The 24,078-nt window shown below is 37.1% G+C and overlaps 2 protein-coding genes across 2 annotated transcripts in view; both read right to left on the bottom strand.

Annotated features, from left to right (window-relative positions):
* Window positions 1-60: 60 nt before the first annotated feature.
* On the bottom strand, window positions 61-4,825 carry LOC105037238 (small ribosomal subunit protein uS17). Its single transcript, XM_073244233.1, has 6 exons — window positions 4,669-4,825; window positions 3,831-3,871; window positions 3,619-3,719; window positions 634-778; window positions 465-554; window positions 61-295 (listed from the first exon to the last, which is right to left on the bottom strand). Exons 1-6 carry the CDS (start codon window positions 4,678-4,680, stop codon window positions 202-204), a joined length of 483 nt encoding a protein of 160 aa, XP_073100334.1. The 5' UTR covers window positions 4,681-4,825; the 3' UTR covers window positions 61-201.
* Window positions 4,826-7,585: 2,760 nt separating this feature from the next.
* Window positions 7,586-24,078, bottom strand: part of LOC105039074 (ubiquitin-like domain-containing protein CIP73) — a 42,796-nt gene continuing 26,303 nt past the window's right edge. The window contains exons 10-16 of the mRNA XM_073244224.1: window positions 22,465-22,629; window positions 22,315-22,386; window positions 22,134-22,236; window positions 21,559-22,017; window positions 19,370-19,755; window positions 19,174-19,257; window positions 7,586-8,013 (exon numbers count right to left, since the gene is read on the bottom strand). Of these exons, the coding sequence (XP_073100325.1) occupies window positions 7,999-8,013; window positions 19,174-19,257; window positions 19,370-19,755; window positions 21,559-22,017; window positions 22,134-22,236; window positions 22,315-22,386; window positions 22,465-22,629 (1,284 nt within the window). The 3' untranslated portion in view covers window positions 7,586-7,998. The remainder of the gene's footprint in view (window positions 8,014-19,173; window positions 19,258-19,369; window positions 19,756-21,558; window positions 22,018-22,133; window positions 22,237-22,314; window positions 22,387-22,464; window positions 22,630-24,078) is intronic.

The raw sequence follows: 24,078 nt of genomic DNA, 5'->3' as shown, positions 1-24,078 counted from the left end.
AAATTATCTTTTAGCAGCTCAACAAAATCCCCCCCCCCCCCCCCCCCCCCAAAAAAAAAATCTTATAATGGTTCTTTAAGAGTTGACAAGAATAAAACCAAAAAAAAAAAAAAAAAAAATCAAGGAACCTATTATTGTTGCCTGGAAAACAACATTGGCCTTCTACAGAAGGCAAAATTTTTTAAGGCATCTAGACAAGACTCAAACTGCTGCAAAGGCCTTCTTCCGGCTTCCACTTTTTGATCCAGCCGGGATAACCTTCAGAACATTGAACCGAACAGTCTTTGCCAATGGCCTGCATTAGAAGTACACATGGTTAAATCGATGGCTATGCCAAGAAACAATCAGAGCTGAACGAAAACCTGAAACTATAATTACAATAAACTATAGATCAATGAAAAGTAATAAATAAAATTGACTGAATCATGCAGCCATCATCGGCAAAGTATATGAAATAAGCTCACCTGCACTGGCCGATGATAACATGGTCACCTTCTTTTGCACGGAAGCAGGGGGATATATGTGCTGCAATATTTGAGTGCCTCTTCTCATACCTAAGGAAAAAAAACAAGTTAATATTTCCAATTCCTCAGAGATGTGATGAGATCACAGCAAGACAAACCTATCACTTGCCTCTGGTATTTCTTCACGTAATGAAGGTAGTTTTGACGTACAATGATGGTTCTGCTCATCTTGGCACTATGGCATGTGCCTGCTAAGATGCGACCCCTGACAGAGACATTGCCAGTGAATGGGCATTTCTTATCGATATAGGTACCTGGAAGCGGTTTTAAATGTTTCATACAATAAATGATTTAAAATGTCTCTCAACAGGATTCATTTCATCAGACCATGCAGTAATTCATGATATACAAGCATAAAGACCGAAATGTCCTTAAAATGATTGATTAAACAGTGCCAAAGCTGAAATAATTGTGCTAAGATGATTTCATTTCTGTCAAATGTAATATCAATAAAGCTGATAGATTTTTACTTGCCCCCTAACTCACAATCATCACATTTACTTTGCTTTCTTGTTTCCCTTAAATGATTACAAGATCAGCACCATTTGGAGGGGCATTTGATATGGGGTGATCCACGTCAAGGGTAATGTGGGTGGAGGTGATGAAATCATGGCGTTTGGTTGCACCATGTTGATCCTATGTGGCAATGATTTGAAATTATTCTAACTTCTCAAATCACCCCCCAATCCAGTGATGAAATACCTATCCTCAGGCTGAAAATCCAAAATCACCTCCAGACAATGATCATGAGCTGAAATATAAGGATAAAAATACCCCTCAGTCTAGCAAAAGAAACTGGCATATCAATATAGCATTAATATATTATATCAATATTGTATATATGATATTATATTATATTTGATATTATATATTATATTTATGATATGTATTACTTATAATATATTATTAATTATATTATTATCATATTATGATTCAATGATAATTTTAAATTAAAATAAAAATATCTTATTATAGTTTATATTTATACAATAAAAATATATAATATATTAATTCTATTGGCATTACTTTTCTAATCAAAAAAATATTCATATTAATAAATAATATATTATAAGTATAAATTAAAATATTAATTTTATAATAACAATTAATATATTTTTATACGATTAATAATTTAGAACTAATAAATATATTCTTATAAAATCTATTAATTATTAATATATTAATAAATATAGTAATATTTTAATTATAATATATTGTATGATTAACACATATTTTTTGTGAAATATATTATGGACAATTTTGGTATTATATAATCAATGAGCTTGAATTCCCATAGAATATCCAACAAGTTATCATGGATATCCGAGAATCTTTAATCATTGGACCATGACCTACCAAATGCAGTGACCTTAGATCACTGATGCTCAGATTTTGGATAACCAGTGATCTTAGATCACCTTAGTGATCCTATTTGGATCACCAAATGCTATCTTGAAGCATAAATCCAAGAGTAGAGTGCTAAGACAGGAATGTTTAGCAAAAATGATATGAAAAATAGAAAACAAAGAAACCACAAAGTAACAATTGTCACTTAGTGTCACAAAAGGATGCTTCCTGGTTGAGAGCCAACAATGTGTAATCCAAAATGTAACTATTGTAAACAGATGTTAACAGGAAAAGATTTAGCATACTGTGTTTGCAATATAAAAAGTGCTTATTTTTTCCTTCATCACAAAACAAAGAGATAACTAATAACTATGGCAGACGCAGTATATAAAATAAAAGGACTACATATAAGGAAAATAATGAAAGATAACAAAAAAAGAAACTAAAAAGGAAAAACAAAACCTAAGTTTCTTTTATCCCAAAGATAAAATAAAACCCCTAAACAAATAAAAAATGTCAAAGGTCTTACAACGAGGTATGTGAAGGTCTGCATAGAAAAAAGAGCAAATTATAACACAAGTACACAGAGCACAGGGGTACCCTGAAGCAAAAGAACAGAGCACCAATATCCTAAATCAGAGGAGAATTGACATTATTTTATATGGAAGCAGAGACTTTATTTCAAATATCATCTGGTAGTTTTGAGGGTTTATAGCATGAGATGACTGAAAAGCTGAAATTTCAACTTCTGGCAATTGTTATACTATTTCTTTGTTGGCTAGTTCTTTTTGATCCTTAAATATGGGTATAATACACAGTCTCTGACCTTACATTCTTCCTTCTTTATCTAGAATTTTCTTGAGTCAAGTGGTACATCAGATATTCAATTTCCAGCAGCATGAATTATATTCCATAACCAGTATGACACATTTTATTCAAACTAACTGATGTTGACGGTCGCATTGAAGGTTCTGACCTGCTTGAATTGACCAATCAACACCAAGTCATGCCATATACTAATGGTCAATTTAAATCCCCAAGTATGAATTATCATTCTATGGAGTATAAATCACAGCTTTAACACTGACTCCAACATTGCCATGTACCTTCTATTTCCTCCATATGAAGTGGTTACTAAAGAGAATCTTCCCATTAGCTCGATGGCAGCTATACTGCATCTTACATTACTGAAATTAACAAGATAGAAACGCTTGCGAAAATATTACTAAGTGGCATTTTAGATAAGTATATTCTAATTATAATAGATATTGTTGCCTTAAAATTCATTTACTAGTTATAACAAACTATAACTAGTTTGTGTACAATTTGTCCATCAGTACACATGTACATGTGTTTTATTTGTATAGTTTGAGAACCTAACAAGATTCTAAGGTTTCAACTCATCAATCTCATTTTAAGGTACAATGCAAAACTACCAGACAGATGGCTTCTAATGTCCACACAGACAGCAATTAGAGCCATTGGAATTGGAACATTGGTTAAGCAATGAATGGTATAAATCTGTCCTTTCCTTGTTTATAGTATGTTTTCAGTCAATCCTTAGTAATGGAGAAGATTATAGAATAGAAGCATCACAGAAAAAAATGCCATAACGTAAAAACAAAAAGAAACAAAGTAATAGCCACAGGCAAACTGCATATACTCTCATGCAAACCATGCCATAGAAATCAAACTTCTAATACTCATACAACTGAAAACAGGGAAAAAGAAATGTAAAAGCCCAGACCTTCGATGGCCTCTCTGGGTGTCTTGAAGCCAAGACCAATACTCTTCCAGAATCGATTTCCACCCTTGCCAGGCCTCTTTCCCCTTCCAGCTTTCTTTGAGCTGCACCATTCCCAACACTTCTTAATAAAGTTCAACAATCACGCTGTCTTTGTTTTCTTAAAAGGATGGACAAGGAAACTAGTAACGAATGTCTGGAATCACTATGCATACCAGAGGAAAACCTTTGGCTGTTTCAAGAATGCCTTCTCCGTCTACGTTACATCCATTCAACCAAAAGAAAAAAGAGTTAGATTTAAGAAGACTTATTAAAAACATTGGCATCTGAAACTTAGATTTCATGTGTCAGGACCTAGATACATATGTTGTAGTTCCACCATGATTAAAAGAAAAGGCATTTTTATAATCACAGACCAATTTGGCACTTCAGAACCACCTAAGACGAAGAAAATGCAACAAAATAGGGGGAAAAAACCACATGGAGAAAGAGGTGGAGCAAACGAGATAAGGAGAAGGCAACGAATTATCAAAGCTAAAGGCATATATTCGAGGTTGTCATTTGTCAACAGGGGAAAAAAAATAACGGATTCAAAATGCGGAATTACTTGATTGGATATATGCAAAGCGAAATTTGTTATTTGGTATCGATATTAGCACGAATAGCAGTTCGCAAACTCAAGCATCTCTTTCTCCTATCTTCAAGTTTGCAAGCAACAAATCAATCTAGCGAAACATACACTAAATCAAGATCCAGCAACCTGAATCTACTAATCGGGAGAAGCATCGCCTACGATGAGGACCCCACATTCTCACTAACTGAGAGCTGGATCATAGATCTCGAAGGGCGCTCAGCTACAACGCAAGAAACAGATCAAAGACTACTCGCATGATGGATTTGCACAAAAACCTTGCCAACTAAGGGGTTTCAAAAGAGACATATATTTAAGAAAAAGGGAAGAAAAGAGATTTAGGGATCGAATAACACCGGAAAGCCACGGGAAAGGAGATGCAAGGATGAGGAAAGGAAAGAAGAACGGGGCAGATATTCCACCTGCTCCGCCATGATCGATCGAGAGAGAAGGAATGCGAGAAGCGAGAAGCAGCACCAGCAGAGAGAGAGAGAGGCCTCCTCGCACTCGTGCAACAAGCCCTAGCCGATAGGATCGACACGGGGGAGATGATGGGATCTCATATTCGGTGTCAGGTCAGAACGACCAAAGAGCTCGGATCGCCTAGCTCGCATTTGTAGTCCACCGGCACCGTCAGATGAATGGAACACTTCTTAGCGGTCACAGGATATGCCATAACGTGCTTGCACTTGTTCTTATTCTTCTCTCTCATAATTATAGGAGAACAATATTAAATTTGGAGAAAATAATATTAACGAACTAGATCACACATAATGCTATGTTCTGGATCTGCACCTCAATCTCGCACCAATCGAGCAGTATAAGATGACACCTGTTGGATTGGATATACGACACATCAAGACCGTCAGGCATGATCTATTAAATTGGCAGTAGTTCATACACAGCTCAATTCTGATTCATCTCGTATTCAGACGATTTATCATAGCTCGTGCATGGCCGACCAATCTTAGCCAACTTGAGTTGAGCACCTACTTCATGGACTCCAAAATCTCGGCTTCGAACGATATATTATAGCTCGTCCATTGCCAAGCAAAATTTTCATCAGGTCTATCTCTTCTTTAAATTGAAAAAATCCAATAAAATAGAATTCTTCTACGAAGTCTCTCGTGAAAAGAAAATATTTTACCCAAATCAATCTGCACAAAAATCCAAAAATTATCGAAATTCCGAAATAGATACGACTCCAATTTTTTCCCATAAATAAAATTTTTGGATCCTCAAGATACGCAATCGACTCCTCACTCTCTCCTTTCATTTTTTCCATCTCCTGATTTGATATTGAGGGTTTTCACCGGAGAATACTTCTGATGAAAACTTCTTTGTAGGTGTTCGGGCGAAACTCCAATGACCGTTTTATCTCAACCACATCTACCTCGACGACCAATCTCAAATGGTAGATCAGGAGCAACATAATATATTGGTGATATTAGCGCTAGACATTCAAGTATGGGTACACATCAAAGCATGCCCAATCAACAGGTTCAATCTCTTTTTCTTGGGAAAAAAATATTTTAGTTAGTCTAGTCTGATTTTGAGATGCCGAATAGGCTTCTATCAGGATCAACCACCAAATGGGATTCAGGTCACCTACCTAGGTGACTCATACATACATGCTTGGATGACCTAGATACGGAAGACAAGGTGCCAAAACTCTGTAGCATATATTTAATTATTATTATTGTTATTTTAGTTGACAATAATGTGACGCTACTAATAGAGGTTATGTTATATCTCGTCTGAAACTTGAAATCATGATTTTAACTCGATAGAATCTCTGCCTACATGTGGAATGAAGTTTCAAGAGAAAACATCATTCAAGATTTGAATCCCAGACCCTGTTTGTGAACAAAAAGACATGAACAAGAAATCAACTTTCCGGTGATTATGTATGTTTAAGTTCCATAAATTATTTTCATTAGCATGTATGAATATTGATGATCTATTGTTATGCCAGCACCGATCCCTATAAACTCCAATCAGAACCATGGAAGTCTGAAGCCGGAAAGGAGGATAGGATGGAGTTTGGGACCAAGTAATGGGTGTATGTAGGAGGACAAGGCCAGATTTTAGATGATCCACATAGCATTTTCATTGAAGAGACTTTTTTGCCATCCCATTTCTCTGTGGGCAACTGTTTCGTCGCACTATTTTTTTTGGCCGTGCAAGCAGCTACAGCAACTAATTGCTATTATATGAATGAGACGTCGTTTTAGCCCCGACCACATTTTATTTAGAAGTCTCAGTAGCTACGCAGTGACGCTTGGATGGAAAGCTTGATTTCTAACTAGATGTTGAACTAAAATTCAGTCTTAAGCGTTCCTGAGACCAATCCTCGGTATTTCAATGTCATGTTCCACTAAATTTCTATTAGCTTTCAGTCTTTCCCATCATTGCGGCCGATCCAGCATGTAAGAACGTATCGATGGACTATGAGACATCTAAAAACCTGCACTATCCAAACATTCTATATCCTTGATGCATACGACTGATCAGTAGGGCTAAATACACCACAAGTCTCTTCAAGTTACCGAATATATAAATTAGTTACCTTTAGTTTTAGTTGATTAAATTTCATGTTACGCCCTAAACAAAGATCAGTGTACTCATGTAAACCAATGAGGATTGCCCCGAACACCCTTTTTGTCCCATCAAACTTAACCAACGGCCGCAATAGAGCTGACATCAACCGATCAAATTGAGGTTTGGGTTTAACACAAATAATGATTCAGCAATCCAAGCACGTCATTGTCGCACGTACACACCGCAATCAACCAACCAATCTAATTCCAGATTCGATTCACCTGGAATATGGAAACAACAGCCTGGGGCAGGGGCGGCAATCCGGCAATATTCAAGTTCACATGGCCACAAAAGCTTTTCCACGAAGAGCATCCAACTCGACCCTGATCCAGTTGTGGCACGAGGTGCTTCTTTACCAGCACCAATTAAAGAAATCTTTTGGTTCCGAACGCACAATCTCAACGGCTAATGCCCAGATATGCCTTCCCACATCCACCGTTCAAGGCAGCATAATACCTAAAACCATGCTGTCAGGGGTTGCTAGAGGCATTGCAAAATAGGTGCGACAGACCTGAAATAGCATCTTCATCCAAACGCTTTTCCTTTTAAGTAGTTAATTCATTCGCGGAGGATACGATCTTAGATGCGAAATTCTGGATATTTGACATCACAGCATTCCGAATCATGAAAAAATTTGACAGTTGACATCCCGTATTTACCCAACTATTTTTATACATAGGCACCCAAAAACACAATAACAATCAAAAGAAATAAATAAGGCCATGCCATGGATAGAGGTTAATAAGAACACGGCTGCATGAGATGGCATTAATAACCTCTCTCTTCCCTATAAAGTTAATGAACATATATGGTCTTCAATGTAAATATTTTTTTTTTTAAAGGCACAAAATGGTACCAGGAGAATCTATTATGAATAAAAACGAAAGGGTTGGTTATAAATAACATTACAGTCATATAAACTATAAAGGGCTGTCATTCCCATTTGCTCTCACTAGTCGTTTATGAGCTAACAACCGATGGCATCACCCGCCTGAAAATGGAGCAATCCTCCTGCATTGATGTTACCATAAAAACACTTCGAACCACCAGAGCCAGTCACGGTCGGACAAGATGACCATGTCAGAGAAAATCACAAGGTGGCCTGCTATTCACATCTATAGAATGATCAATGGAATATGCATATGGTGCAATCACTCGCTGTTCCTCTGCAGAAAAGGAAAACAAGAATCATAATATTAATATTTTTAACAATTATTGTGTTGATGAAACAACAGCTAAAGCTCAGACTAGACATAACGTCAGACCGAAACTCTTTGACAAGTTGCTACTGAGAGTGTCAATAAAAAAAAAAAATTTCTTGGATGACATATGATGATATCAGAGCATTCAATGAACCAATATGCATGGCGATAATCTACTAGTCTGCTACTTACATGACAAAGATCATGTAACAGAGGTTAGAATATAGGTCTCAAAACAAAAGTCTTAATTATAAGTTCAAATTTAAAGTTGCTTGGTTTTTGTTAAATAACATGACCACCTGCCATATATGTTGATATGGTGGTCATCATGCAGCAAGTGAAATGAGCAGCCTACACTCTTAAAATACCCATATTAAATATCAATTCTTCGATAAATAACCATAAGGAGCTGTCTGGATGCTCCCACAACCTGTTCACACGAATATTCCTTATATGGTTGGAGTAAGAAATGCTAGCAATGGAAAGGAAAGTTCCTTTTTTTTTTTTTTGCTAATTTAGGAAACTTGAGATCACACAATCCTTAAAAATAGGGATAATATAAAACACCTCCAAGAGGACTAGCTAACCCTAAATTTTTAGGAAGAGATTGGAGAGACTCTGAATTGTGACTTCTCTTATTCCATTGCTGCCGCCTTCATTTTCCAGCAGAATGGATTATCCGATAAATGAGGTATGCCTTCATCCAAACAAGCCCTTAAACACAAAGCAGTCCCAATATATAGTATAATGAAACAAAACCAAGATTCGCCGTATCGATACCGGATCCTATACCAGTACCATCCTAGTATAGTGTTGGTATACCTAGTATGAGGTAGTATGAATTGGTATGGCAAATCTTGCACTAAACTATAATACTAATAGCATAAAAATCCTTGCTGCATGTATAATTTGTGTATATATAAATAAAATTGCACAAAATATTTTGCGCATCTTGCCTATGTTACTTGGATGTTGGATCCTTCGTTTTACCCCAGAGTACCAGTACCTGATACTATGATATAGATATGGGTATGACACTTGAATTACAAAGCATCTCACATATCATTTCTTAAAACTATGATCTAGAAACTATAACACTCATTGTAGTTTTACAAGGCACAATGGAGGATGTTTTGAGCACAAAAATTAACTTTCAAAACTACCATATTGCTGAACCCCTTCTGCAACACTCATGTTGGGTTCCGATAGCGCAGCGGAAGTATTAGGTGTTTAATATTTTCATTAAAAACACCCGATGCACCGGAAACCATAATGCCTAAGAACCCTTGACTATATCAATCAAAGTACAATAAACCAAATTTGGATCAGAAGAATACCTGCAACGCTAATCCAATTTCCACAAGACGTCCAAATGTCTGCCCTCCAACGGTGATCCACACGAAAATTAAACCAAGAACAGCGCTCCTTTTTCACCTTGCTTCAAGAGTTCTAGCCCCTAAAACTCGACCAGCTACTAATCAATCAGACCTTCCTCCAGACTTGAGTCTGAACCACCTACTGGACTTGACCACCTTTTTTCTGGACCTCTTAAACCCTTAGAGCTATTAGGATTAGGCTTGTCTTAAAAGAACAAGCCTTTGTCCTAACTCTAGAGTTGTAAGAGAGGGAGAGAGGGAGTGGATAGGGATGTAAGAATTGAATAATCTCTCCATCTGCCGTCCCTATTTATACTATCAGATGAGTCGCCAACAGAGAAAGCACGCCTCATCTGGAAAGACATATCAAATCCATGTATCACTTATCTGAGAGTCTTTAAAGAGAAAGACTCTTCAGGATGTGATACGTCGATTTCTGCCTTCTCACGCGCACATGCCCAGAATGAGATGCTTTTCGTGTCTCTTCTGACTTCAGATCAGCGTAAAAAATTGCCATGTAACACTTTATTCAAATAGGAAGGCCATCAGCAAGTATCGCCTAATTTGAATAAGTGTTTATATGTGAGAAGGACTCTTCACCGAAGAGATGTGGAAGCACCTTCTCACTGTCGTGCACGCGCACGCCCAGAGAAGGGCGTGAAAAGCAACCTTCCTTAATCTGATAATTTTTCAGATTTTTACCATGTGATCAGCACTTAAAACTGATCCATATCACGAAAATTATCAGATAAACAGTCGCTTAAGACTCCCTAAACAGGAGTCTCCGCGTCCCTTCGCGCGTCCAGAAAAACCTATCGCGCGTGCAGCAAAGTTTTCAAAATTTTTCCATGCACAATCTGAAAAATTTTTCATACTTCAAAAGGTGTGCTAGGTGGTTCATCATCTGATCTTATTGCCATAAAAAATAGAGACCCAATCAGAAGGACTCTTAGTCCTTCTCCATGCCAAAAACAAAGTGCGCATGCGCCCAGCATATTTGTGCCAAGAGTCCTTAAGTTGGACTCTAAATTATTTGGCGTGTACACCAGATATGGTGCCTCTTTTTGGCTGCTTCTAGGTGGCTAGATCTGATCCAAATGTCCACCAAATTGGGCTAATAAATCAGCAAGGTATGAGACCAAATTGGTCTCCAAAGGAGCTAGGGATTCCGCACGTGCTAGCATGCTTACTGGAACCTGATTGAATCCAAAATTTCAATTAATCTTTTTCAAAAGGGTCCTTGGCCAATTTTCATATGTGTGTGACCCATTGGGTTCCACATCTAATCAATAGTAGGTCCGAATGCAAGTTGACCTAATTTGATTAGAATTTAATCTAATCGATTTAGATCCAATCGAGCTAATCCGATTTCAGCAATTAGAACTCTTTCTAATTGACGATCGAATTAAACTCTTTAATTCGATCAAAAATCTACAATTCAAGATTGACGTCTAGCAACGTATCATGACTACTCAGAAGATGTGAAATTTGATGAAAATACCAAATATACCCTTCAATGGTAAGTTACCGTACAATTCAATTCTTCGATCATTCCCGCACCCTGAATATGTTCATAAGTATGGAACCATATCAAACTCAAACACATTTCATATCGATTCTCAATTAACCAATGATGACTCCAATGAAGAAGCATTAGAAACTCTTTCTAACCTCCTTCCTACTTTTGATCAAAAATTTTTTTTAAATTATCTAAGAATGAAAATATACAGGATGCGATCTCCTCTTACTAGGAGTGATTGATTCCATATTGACCTACTCACAATCTTCATACACACTCCACCATATCCAGAACACCCCATACATGTCTTAATGCCATGCCTGAGTATAAATCAAAATATGGATTCATGTGCATAAGATTCCATGGTGATCACAGGTCTAAGGATCACTTGCACAACTCCCACTTAGAGAACCATCTTTGACATGCAAGTAAGGCTTCCATAAGATGTTCTCTTTCATCGAGTCAATTCAGTGGACTCATTTTTCAAATGAGCACTCGCATCCTTGTATTAGTGTTCACACAAGTGACTAGTGAGATCTGCCACCCTCTCTATCAAGCATACATAAGATGTGCCAGTCCATCCGGAATATTGATCTCCGACTCAATGTTCTTACGATTAAAAATATTTAAAATTAGATTTTAGGATTTTAGATCTCACTAGCATGACCCATTCATGTCTTCTAAAATCATTGTCCTAATCTTTGGGGTTCATCATAATCTTAATTATAATAAGATGCAGCTAATATGATGAATCAATGCCTCATTTTATTATCAAATAATAAATGTCATTACATGAGTTGAAAAATTACAAAGAAAAGTCTCATCACAACATACTTGCGATTGACTTATAGGACACTCTTTCAATCTCCCACTTGCACTAAAGTCAATCGCCTTTGTATCTCAATCCCATACAATCAAGATGGCAATCAAATAGCTGCTGTGGTATGACCTTAGTGAATGGATTTGCTATATTGTTCTTTGTATCTACTCGTTCAAGGACATCTTGTCTCTCTACGATTTCTCGAACGAAGTAGAAGCATCTGAGGATGTGCTTGGATCTTTGATGAGACCTAGGTTCCTTAGCTTGAATAACGGCCCAGTGTTATCACAATAGAGTGGCACCGGTCCTTCAATTTCAGGAACGACTCCTAAATCCATGATGAACTTCTTCATCCGACAGCTTTCTTAGCGGCTTCACTAGCAGCAATGTACTCTGCCTCAGTAGTTGAGTCAGCTACTGTCTATTGCTTGAAACTTTTCCAACTCACTGCCCCATCATTTAGGGTAAACACGTACCCTGATATTGACTTGCTATCATTCGGATCAGATTGAAAACTAGAATCTGTATATCTCTCTAGTTTCAACTCTGATCCTCCTTCATATATGAGAAAAACATCTTTAGTCCTTCTCAAGTACTTCAGAATATTTTTCACAGCTTTTCAATGATCTTCTCCTGGATCAGCCTGAAATCTGCTAGCTACGCCCAAAGCATAAGCTACATCAGGCTTGGTACATCGCATGATATACATTATTGATCCCACAGCCGAAGCATAAGGAATTTCATTCATCCTCTTCCTCTCTTCTGGTGTCTTATGACATATTTTCTTAGAGAGACGTATACCATAACTTGCAGGCAGGTAACCTCTCTTACTTGCCTCCATATTAAATCTCTTTAATATGAGATCTATGTATCGTGACTGGGATAAACCTAACATCCTTTTAGATCTATCTCTATAGATCTTTATACCTAGTATATAGGATGCTTCACCTAAGTCTTTCATGGAAAACGTATTCGATAGCCAAATCTTGACCATTGCATCATTGGGATATCATTCTCAATGAACAGTATGTCATCGACATACAAAATCAAAAAATAACAGTACTCTCATTTGTCTTCTTATACACACATGGTTCATCCTTATTTTTGATAAAGCCAAATTTTTTAACTGTCATATCAAATCGGATGTTCCAACTCCTCGAAGCCTGCTTTAATCCATAAATAGATCTCTTTAGCTTGCATACTTGATTTGCCCTCCCACTTGAAATAAATCTCTCTGGCTGAGTCATACAGACCTCTTCCTCTAGATTACCATTGAGAAAAACGATCTTGACATCCATCTGCCATATCTCATAATCGTAGTATGCCGTTATAGCAAGCAAAATCCTGATGGACTTGAACATAGCCATTAATTAGAAGGTTTCATCATAGTCAATTCATTGCCTTTGTCTGAAATCCTTCGCCACTAACCTAGCTTTGTAGGTTTCTACTTGGCCATCTGCTCCGATCTTCTTCTTGAAGACCCACTTGCACTCTATTGGGGTCACACCCTCAGGCGCATCAACCAAGGTACACACTTGGTTGGTATACATCGAGTTCATCTCAGATTTCATGACTTCCAGCCATCTGTCTGAGTCTCTACTCATGACAGCTTCCGAATAGGTCAGTGGATCATCATCCTGAATGATATTGATCGAATTGTCATTCTCAATGACAAAATCATATCTCAGAGGTGCTTGACGCACTCTATCTGACCTTCGAAAAGGAGGTGTGTATTGTGGATGTACCTCATCTTTAAGTACTTCTGATTGAGGATCTTCTTGTGGTTCAATCACAGGTATTTTTGGATTGGTTTGTAGATCATGAACTTCCATAAGTTCAATATTCCTCTCACTGCCTTCTTCTTGGATGAATTTATTTTTCAAAAAAATGGCATGCCTACTAACAAATATCTTTTATTCAGGAAGATGATAGAAATAGTATCCATTAGTTTCTTTAGAATATCCTATAAATCTACACTTGTCTGATCTAGCACTAAACTTATGTCCAAAAATATTTTTGACGTAAGCAGGACAGCCGCAAATCTTAAGATGTTTAAGATTAGACTTCCTTCCCTTCCATATCTCATATGGTGTACTTGCAACAGACTTTGAAAGCACTCTGTTTAATATGTATGCGGCAGTCTCTAGGATATATCCCCAGAAAGATATTCGGAGATCAGTGAAGCACATCATGGACCGTACCATATCCATCAAAGTACGATTCCTTCTTTCTGCTACACCATTTAGCTGAGGTGTATAAGGAGGATCCATTCAGAGAAAATACTTTTATTTTTAAGATGATCAAGAAATTCATTGGATAAATATTCTCCTCCTTGATCAGATCGAAAAATCTTGATATTTTTTTCAATTTGTTTCTCGACCATACATTGATACTCTTTGAACTTATCAAAGGCTTCAGATTTATGTTTTATAAAATACACATACCCGAACCTTGATAAATCATCTATAAAGGTAAAAAAATAGAAGTATGCTTCTCTGACCTGAGTTGTCATCGATCCACATACATTCGTATGTACTAAGACTAACAACTCACTTGCCCTCTCTCCATGTTCAGAAAATGACGTCTTGGTCATCTTACCCATGAGACAAGTTCACAAGTTCCCATGATTCATAATCATATGGATCAAAGAATTCTTCTTTGTATAACTTATTAATCCTTGACTCACTAATATAACCAAGGCGGCAATGCCAGAGATATGTGATATTCACATCTTCTCTCTTTCTTTTCATATTTCTCTCAATATGAAAAATATTTTCATTGAGTGCAAGAATTAAAAGATTGTTATCAATATAACCACTGCCATAAAATTCATTAGAAAAGAAAATGAAGCATCCATTTTCCATTAGCCTTATTTCATAACCTTGTTTTAATAACAAAGATATAAAAATAATATTTCTAATGACCTTTGGCATGTAATAACAGTCTTTCAATTCTAAAGTTTTGCCCGAAGGCAAATCAAGCATACAGATTTCCATAGCCTCTGCATTAATGGACTCTCCACTTGCACCATAAAGCTCGATATCACCTTTTTTCAGACCTTTGATATTTTGTAGTCGCTGTAATGAATTATAAATATGCGATCCACAGACAGTATCTAATACCCAAGTATCAGAGTCTGAGCCACTCAATGAAAAATAGATCTGTATTATACAACACTTTTTGGTGCTATACTTGCACCATGCTTCAAACTTGCAAGATTATTCTTGCAATAATACTCCCAATGTCCAAACTTGCCACAAAATAAATAGCTAATATCCATATGGACATCTTTTGCCTTCTCATTATTAATGACCATCCCAAGATCAGAAATATCCAGAACATCGAAGTTCTTCTCCGATACGAACCTAACTTGCAAGTTCCTCGACTAATCCACATAATTAAGATCGATCAACATATTTTTATTTATAGTATTATGTAGTGAAAATAAAAAAGCCATAATATAGACTTAAATCTGCATAGATAAAGAATAATAATATAAGCAGACCACTCATGTTTGACATGCATAACTAGATGAGAACTTTTAAAACTAGTTATGTCTCCCACTATTTTATCGGATACCTAACCCTCTCTTATGGTAAACGAGAAATCCTAATCTGATTTCTTAATGGGGTTGAGACCCTAATCCCTCAATGAAGTCTTATGGATATCACAACAAACCTCAATGAGTTCAAAGGTAGAAAAACCTATCCAATTGTATCTTATACAACTTTCAACATAAACCTTGTCTCTAAAAATACTCATAGCCTTGTAGATATCACAACAAACTATAGTGTTTTGTAGTTAAGTCAGATCCTTCATTTCCATACAGTCATATCTGAAAAATGCTATCTTTGCGGATATCACAATAAAGCAACATATCCAAAATATACCGTAAAGCATCTAATATGCACCAAGACAAACCCACATCAATCCCCATAGCAAGTCTTGTGGATATCATAACAAACCTCCTATGATTTCTGACAGGATATTGACTAGGCATGAAAGAAGGCATATGTAGTGTTTAAAACACTAAGCTGCCATCATTCAAGATTCGAACTAATCTAATTGGCCAGAAAAGTGTTAAGATTGATGGGGGGTCCCCCGTTGCTTTTCTTAGACACCAATAAAATTGACCAGGCCAGCAATGGAATCAATTAAATAACCACCGCACTTGAAACACTCATTAGACATCAATTGATTAATCGATTCAAGAAAATAGGTCAGCTACTGGTTCACAACACTATGACTTAATATGATTTTTATGAAGACTTTAATGGTCTCAAGCACATCCTGTATCAATCAATCACAATGATGCACTAATATAGTTATATTTTAAAAAATATAACAACTAATCATAGCATCCAGTCATATCTCTAAGATATGAAAAACATAATCATACAATATGACTGTAACTAAGCACCTCAAGCATATCACATATGTATGAAATACAAATAATATGTATGAATACAAAATACTCTTTTCGCGGTTCTTCTTGGGACATCACAGTGGCATCCCTATATGCCATAAGAGTACCCTATTGAATAGAAAGAGAGGATCTCTGAACCCTACTTGCTCTTATGACCGGACGACCTGATGATGAACCCCAATTAGAGTACTAAGCTACTAAGAAAATTCTACACATACATCATGCATTTTAAATTTAAAACATGTCTCTAAGACATACTAGAGTTTGGATGTTCAATCGGATTCAACCCTTGATCCGACTTGAACCAAACCAAAAACCCAAGCTTGATCACAATCAAGATAATAATTTAACCTTTGATTATATAGATCAAGATAGGCTCTGATACCACTGATGGGTTCCGATAGCGCAGTGGAAGTATTAGGTGTTTAATATTTTTATTAAAAACATCCGATGCACCGAAAACCATAATACCCAAGAACCCTTGACTACATCAATCAAAGTACAATAAATGTAAATTTGGATCAGAAGAATACCTGTAGCGCTAATCCAATTTCCACAAGGCGTCCAAGCGTCCGTCCTCCAACAGTGATCCACACAGAAATTAAACCAAGAACAGCGCTCATTTTTCATCTTACTTCAAAATTCTAGCCCCTAGAACTCGACTAGCCACCAATCGATCAGACCTTCCTCCAGACTTGAGTCTGAACCTCTCTGAACCACCTACTGGACTTGACCACCTTTTTTCTGGACCTCATAAAACCCTTAGAGCTATTAGAATTAGGCTTGTCTTAAAAGAACAAGCCTTTGTCCTAAACCTAGAGTTGTAAGAGAGGGAGTGGATAGGAGATGTAAGAATTGAATGATCTCCCCATCTGCCGTCCCCTATTTATACTACCAGATGAGTCGCCAACAGAGAAGGCACGCCTCATCTGGAAAGACATATCAAGTCCACGTATCACTTATCTGAAGTCTTTAAAGAGGACTCTTTAGGATGTGATACGTTGATTTCTGCCTTCTCACGCGCACATGCCCAGAATGAGATGCTTTTCGTGTCTCTTCTGACTTCAGATCAGCGTGAAAAATTGCCACGTAACACTTTATTCAAATAGGAAGGCCATTAGCAAGTATTGCCTAATTTGATAAGTGTTTATATGTGAGAAAGACTCTTCACCGGAGAGACGTAGAAGCACCTTCTCGCTGTCGCACGCGTGCACGTCCAGAGAAGGGCGTGAAAAGCAACCTTCCTTAATCTGATAATTTTTCAAATTTTTACCACGTGATCGGTACTTAAAATTGATCCTTATCATGAAAATTATCAGATAAAAAGTCGCTTAAGACTCCCTGAACAGGAGTCTTTGCGTCCCTTCACGCATCCAGAAAAATCTATCGCGTGCGCAGCAAAGTTTCTAGAATTTTTTTCACGCACAATCTAAAGGATTTTTCATACTTTAAAAGGTGTGCTAGGTGGTTCATCATCGAATCTCATTGCCATAAAAAATAGAGACCCAAAACAGAAGGATTCTTAGTCCTTCCCAGCATATTTGCGCCAAGAGTCCTTAAGTTAGACTCTAAATTAGTTGGCATGTACACCAGATATGGCGCCTCTTTTTGGCTACTTCTAGGTGGCTAGACTTGATCCAAATGCCCATCAAATTAGGCTAACAAATCAACAAGGTCTGAGACCAAATTGGTCTCCAAAGGAGCTAGGGATTCCACACGTGCTAGCATGCTTAATGGAACCCTGATTGAATCCAAAATTCTAATTAACCTTTTTCAAAAAGATCCTTGGCCAATTTTCATGTGTGTGACCTATTGGATTCCACATCTAGCCAGCAGTAGGTCCGGATGCAAGTTGACCTAATTTGATTAAAATTTAATCTAATCGATTTAGGTCCAATCGAGCTAACCCGATTTCAGCAATTAGAACTCTTTCTAATTGACGATCGAATTAAACTCTTTAATTCGATCAAGAACCTACAAGTCAAGATTGACGTCTAGCAATGTATCATGACTACCCAGAAGATGTGAAATTTGATGAAAATATCAAATATACCCTTCAGTGGCAAGTTATCGTGCAATTCAATCCTTCGATCATCCCCGCACTCTGAATATGTTCATGTGCATGAAACCATGTCAAACTCAAACACATTCATATCGATCAATTAACCAATGATGACTCCAATGAAGGAGCATTAGAAATTCTTTCTAATCTCCTTCCTACTTTTGGCCAAAAGATTTTTTCTGAGTCATGTAAGAATGAGAATACACAGGATGCGATCTCCTCTTACTAGGAGTGATCGATTCCAATGTTGACCTACTTACAACCTTCATACACACTCCACCATATCCAAAACACCCCGTACATGTCTTAATGCCATGCTTGAGAATGAACCAAAATATAGATTCATGTGCATAAGATTCCATGATGATCTCAGGTCTAAGGATCACTTGCACAACTCCCACTTAGAGAACCATCTTTGACATGCAAGTAAGGCTTCCATAAGATGTTCTCTTTCATCGAGTCAATTCAGTGGACTCATTTTCCAAATGAACACCCACATCCTTGTATTAGTGTCCCACACAAGTGGCTAGTGAGATCTGCCACTCTCTCCATCGAGCATACATAGGATGTGCCAGTCTATCCGGAACATTGATCCCCGACTCAATGTTCCTACGACTAAGAATATTTAAGATTAAAATTTTAGGATTTTAGGTCTCACTAGCAGACCCATTCATGTCTCCTAAAATCATTGCCCTAATCTTTGGGGTTTACCATAATCTTAGTCATAATAAGATGCAGCTAATATGATGAATCAATGCCTCATTTTATTATCAAATAATAAATGTCATTACATGAATTGACAAATTACAAAGAAAAGTCCCATCATAACATACTTGCGATTGGCTTACAGGGCACTCTTCTTTCAACTCAAACATGCACAAAATTCAACAAGAAAGGGATAAGAATTTCTCAATGACATACCCTCGGACGTTTTGGACTAGGGGCCTCAGGTGGGTCACGATGATGTTGGGAGCTACTTGAGTCATTCAGGTGATTGCTTGCAGTCTGCAAATATTAATCAAAGCATTAAATACCACCAAACTGACCTTTGCACTGAAATATTTTTAGGCCAGCCAGCAGAACAACAATAAAACAAAAGGAAAAAAAAACACCATACTTGTGCAGTAGAACCATCATTACTAGCTGAGCCACCTGGTACAGTTGTGTGCTCAGATAAAAATGGCATAAGCTGGCGAACTAAACTGGAGAAGAATACTCCATCATCACTACCTACTCTTGATGCCTCATGTGTTTCGGTATTTCCAGTTGTGCCAGTTTGATTTTGAACGGCAACAGAACCTGTAACTGACTCCTGATGACTAGTGCCACCAACCTGAACTTGCTCTCCAGGAAAAAGTGCTGTCCTAATCCACTCGTCCACTCTGCTTAACAACTGAGACATCGAGCCTTGGCCAACTTGCTGCCCAACATGAGCCTGTGTGTTGCTCTCACTATTACTAGCAGGTGGTGCCTGTTGGCTTGTAATGGAAACCAGTGATGACCCTAAAAATAAAAATCACATATGATTCAGTAATAATACAAAAATCTTACTCAACAGATGAGATGTAGAATGCCTTGCCAGTGTGTTGATTTCATGACTTTAATTATGATTAATGAGCTCAAGTGCAACATGACGCAATTTTCACATTGTCAATAAACACAATGCAGACTAATTGATATAATGTTCAAGGAAGCTAAAGAAAGTAGCAACAAGCCAGCAAATAATTACCAAAGTTCAGCTTTCTGCCAAGTCATTTTTGGAAGGTGCCTAGAAACCATCATGCTCTACTTCAAAAAAGTTAACCTTCCAAAAGAACCCCTTAACCCACGTTGCACTTTAATTGACTTCCCTCCTACCCAGTCCCAAACCCTTGTCTTCCTATTTCACTCAGAACTTAGCAGTCAAAATTTCACCATAAGCTCAGCCCACTGCTTAATCAAATCCCATTTATCCACTCACTCCCTCTCCCAAATCCAGCTACTCTCTCTCTCTCTGTCTCTCTCTCTCTCTGTTGAAACATGAATAGTGATCTTCATATATGATTAAAATAAAGGTGCTAAAGATCTCAAACCAAATACAGATATGACTTCAGAAATTTCTCTCTATTGAGGCCATGTAGCTCATGACCTCCCTGTTCTATTCAGAAATACACCAGAGAAGTTAAATTAAAGGAAAGGAATGCAAAGAGCAATCTACTTCCCTCTTTCTATCCAATTAACTGGAGCAACCAGTCTCTTCCTCTCCTCCCAATTTATGTGACCCAACCACCAGTCCTAAATCCTGGGAGCACTGCACAGGGTGGCTAGGTATGGTTGCATAGCTTTTCTCTAGTTCAAATGGAGGGAATAATAAACAAAGGACTAATAAATGAACTGAAAAATTTAGTCATTAAAATACATAAACAAATAAAGTTATAGCAGCCAACACCATAATAGTGCATCACATCAAATCATGGCCTCCTTTTTTTGGCATTTTCCATATAGTTTAGTCTCAACCATGCTATGTTTTGGCAAAAAAAATATGGCAAGAGTATCCATTAGAAGTGGCCTGATCAAGGTTTTCAATGTTTATGAAGCTTTTGTACTACAAATTTATTAATAACATTAAATAATTTGCAATTAGAAACACAATGAAAATATATGATGAGTTAAAATAATTAATATAACTAAAAGTTTGCTTCTCCAATTAAACTCTCTTATCATTTTAGAATCTCCAGATGTCTAGTTCCTTTCATGTTTTAGGAAAAAATATGATATCTTAGAAATTTATCCATTGCTGAAAGTCATGAAATGCCCATCTTACTTATAACTGATGTACTTGTCGGGGAAAAGTTAGAGGTGCGGTACAAGTATTGAAACCCACCTGTATTTGTATCTCTAAATATTTGCTCACCAAATCTTCTCGCATTTTCTCTACAATCCCTAGGTAGCCATTTAAGCAATCATCTAAAAGTCTTCACCCCTTGCAAAATTCCTTGCACTAATCCATGCATAACACAGTTCCTCTCAAAATGGTACTTTATACACTTCTTTAAGATTACACATGTATATTAAGGATTAGGTTATTGTGTGGTGAATCCATGTTAGTCATGGCTGACAAGTGAGCTTAGCATGCAAGAAAGCTTGATAGCTTATTATTGACAGTCTATGTTTTCAAACATGTTACTTTTATGAGCAGTTCTATCACTAATTCGGATTATGATCATAAATCACATACAAAGTGCAGTATAGTCCTGAATGCATTTATGCTTCAGAAAAATGCATAACATTTAAATCCTAAGCAAATTTCATGATTCCAATACTGACCTTGGTAGCCAGGTAATTCATTTGCTGAAGGATTCATCCAAGAAACTACAGGCGCAGAACTTGCAGGAGATTGATTTCGCATTGCAGATTCAAGATTTGGCAGATTTATATTAGGCTGAGACTGATTGGATTCATTGGATGCTCGAGAACCTCTTGCATTATTTGCATTCCCACTATTCACATGTTGAATTCTGGCAAGTAGAGGATAGATTACCCCGATTGCACTACCAGATGAATCTGAGGGGGAATGGCCAGCAGGTACTGCAACCACTGTTCTTACTGGGACTACCCGCACTCCAGATTCTCCAGCAAAAGATGTACTACTTGGAATCCCTGAAAATGCTTGATTAACAGAATTGGCAGCAGATGGATTTCTTGTTGGATCTGTTTGCTCTAGCGGTTGCTGTGCACCAGCCTGTTCACCCAGGTTAGCATTGGTAACAGGTATGGTACGACCACCTGGGAAAAAAGGAAGAAAATTAAAGTTAATTATTAATTAGGCCATAAGCATTTAAGACGACAAATGCAGAAAGCTCAGGAATTTTATTTTAAAAGATGGAATAAAATATGAATACCTGTGCGGACACGTATGTCAATGTTCCTAGGAATAAATGCAGAAGCAAGTGGTTCTCCAAACTGTGCCCCGCCAAAGCTTGACCCAGGGAAAAAGGGAACAGGCTGCAATTACAAAGTTTAGCTTATGAAATAAAATCACAACAATAACTTGAATAAAATTTGAAAGTAAACATATATAACCTGAACCATCACAGGATTTGGCCCAGATGCAGATATAAAAACTGCCGGTCCAGCGTTCACCACAGCTTCCAACTGCAACACAGAACATCATTCAGACTACAAGGATGTGCAATACAAATAAGAGGCAAACAGGAAATTCATGAAGCATACTGGTGTTTGACCCATGTGCAATGTCATGGTTGTACGACCAAGCTCAAGAAGTAACGAGCCTAAGTTTCGTAATAGAACTCCAGATCTGATTGCACTTGATTGAAGGTCCATCCGCATCAGGGGATCAGTTACACTAACATGATCGTCAAGACGTCTTGCAAGTTGCTGTGACAAAATTTCAACTACCATAAACTCTCTAAAAGCTTGATCTTGCATAGAGCATAACCAAAACAAAGAGAACAGTGCTTTTAAAAAAAATTGCTTGTGGAACATTTTATGTCATAAACACTACCATCACTCTTTTGTAAGACTTCCAACATGGGCCATCTTATATAAGAATACTCAAACACAAGAACAGAAATTCCAGGCCAGATTACCTGCTTTTCTAATATTAAATAGGAAGATTTTATTGTTAATTTTCATTCCAAAATAGCCATTAGATTGCTTAGCTAAACTTCATTCAGTAATATATTAGAATGCCATGTGTTGTAGAAAAAGTTCAAAGGGTGTCCATTTCTCACTTTGAACTTCCGCAATCCCCTCACTCCTGCGCCTCTGATTCTCAACAACTATTCTTTTCAAATCTTTTCATTTTATCCGTTATCTCTTCCAGTGTATGTCTATAATTACGAAACAGTTTGCATCTGCATTTGGCATGTGACATAAATAAGTTGTGCTAGTGTCTTGCTTGTAGAAGGTCATGCGAGAGTGAGTTTATATCTCATGACATGGTGTAAATTTGATAGCTACACTACAAGCTCCCTGCTCCAAGTCAGCAAGCGACAAAGAGCATATTATACTCAGTAGGAGACACCATTATGATATTGAATCAGCTACCAATGTGAATGTTACGGCCTTGAACATGGATGCTAGAAAATCAATTGCCAGCTATAATACCTACTTGGAGAGAAATCTAGTTTCATATACATTTAGCATACAAGAACCAAAAAATGCTCAATAGTTCCATTATTGAAACCTTACCATACTACTGCAACTACATATTAAAATGGACTCATGAAAAAGGTGAATCCTGGAGTCCTGAAGACGGTTACCCTCAAACTAGCAGTTGCTTACAATGCGCAAATCAACAAAACAGAAGTGAAAGAGGAAGTATGGAAATCTATCACTTTTGTTTTAGTTTAGTCCTTCTATAGTGCGCGTACTATTTATGTGTTTATGTGGATGGTTATTACTGAAAAAGATATTTTTTGGCAATTTTTTTGCAACCTCTCATGAAGCAACTTTCTATTTTCATAGTAATCATGTTCAACTTCTCCAAAGGCAAAACCTTTCTTTTGCAGCATAATGCACTACTCCATAAAACACTGTTAATTTGTTTTTCAGCCTTCAAAATACCTACATGCTTGGTTACCCAAAAGCGAAAAAAAATAATAATAGTAAAATCCATCCACGATCTGCTTATCATATTGCTTTCTCAAAATATTTAAAGATTCCTTTCATTTTTGAAAGACTGTCTTTGTATGAGATAAAGCTTAAGCTTGTTGAGATATCCCAAAAAGGTTGGCATTTTGACAGTACAAGGAAAATCAGCATATGGTAAAGCCAAAACAAAGAAAAGTAATGTGAGATGCAGTGAATGTTTCTTTCCCCATG

The sequence above is a fragment of the Elaeis guineensis genome, chromosome 1, assembly GCF_000442705.2.
Source record: "Elaeis guineensis isolate ETL-2024a chromosome 1, EG11, whole genome shotgun sequence".
NCBI classification, from domain to species: domain Eukaryota; kingdom Viridiplantae; phylum Streptophyta; class Magnoliopsida; order Arecales; family Arecaceae; genus Elaeis; species Elaeis guineensis.
This window is presented reverse-complemented; position numbering and strand designations above follow the sequence as displayed.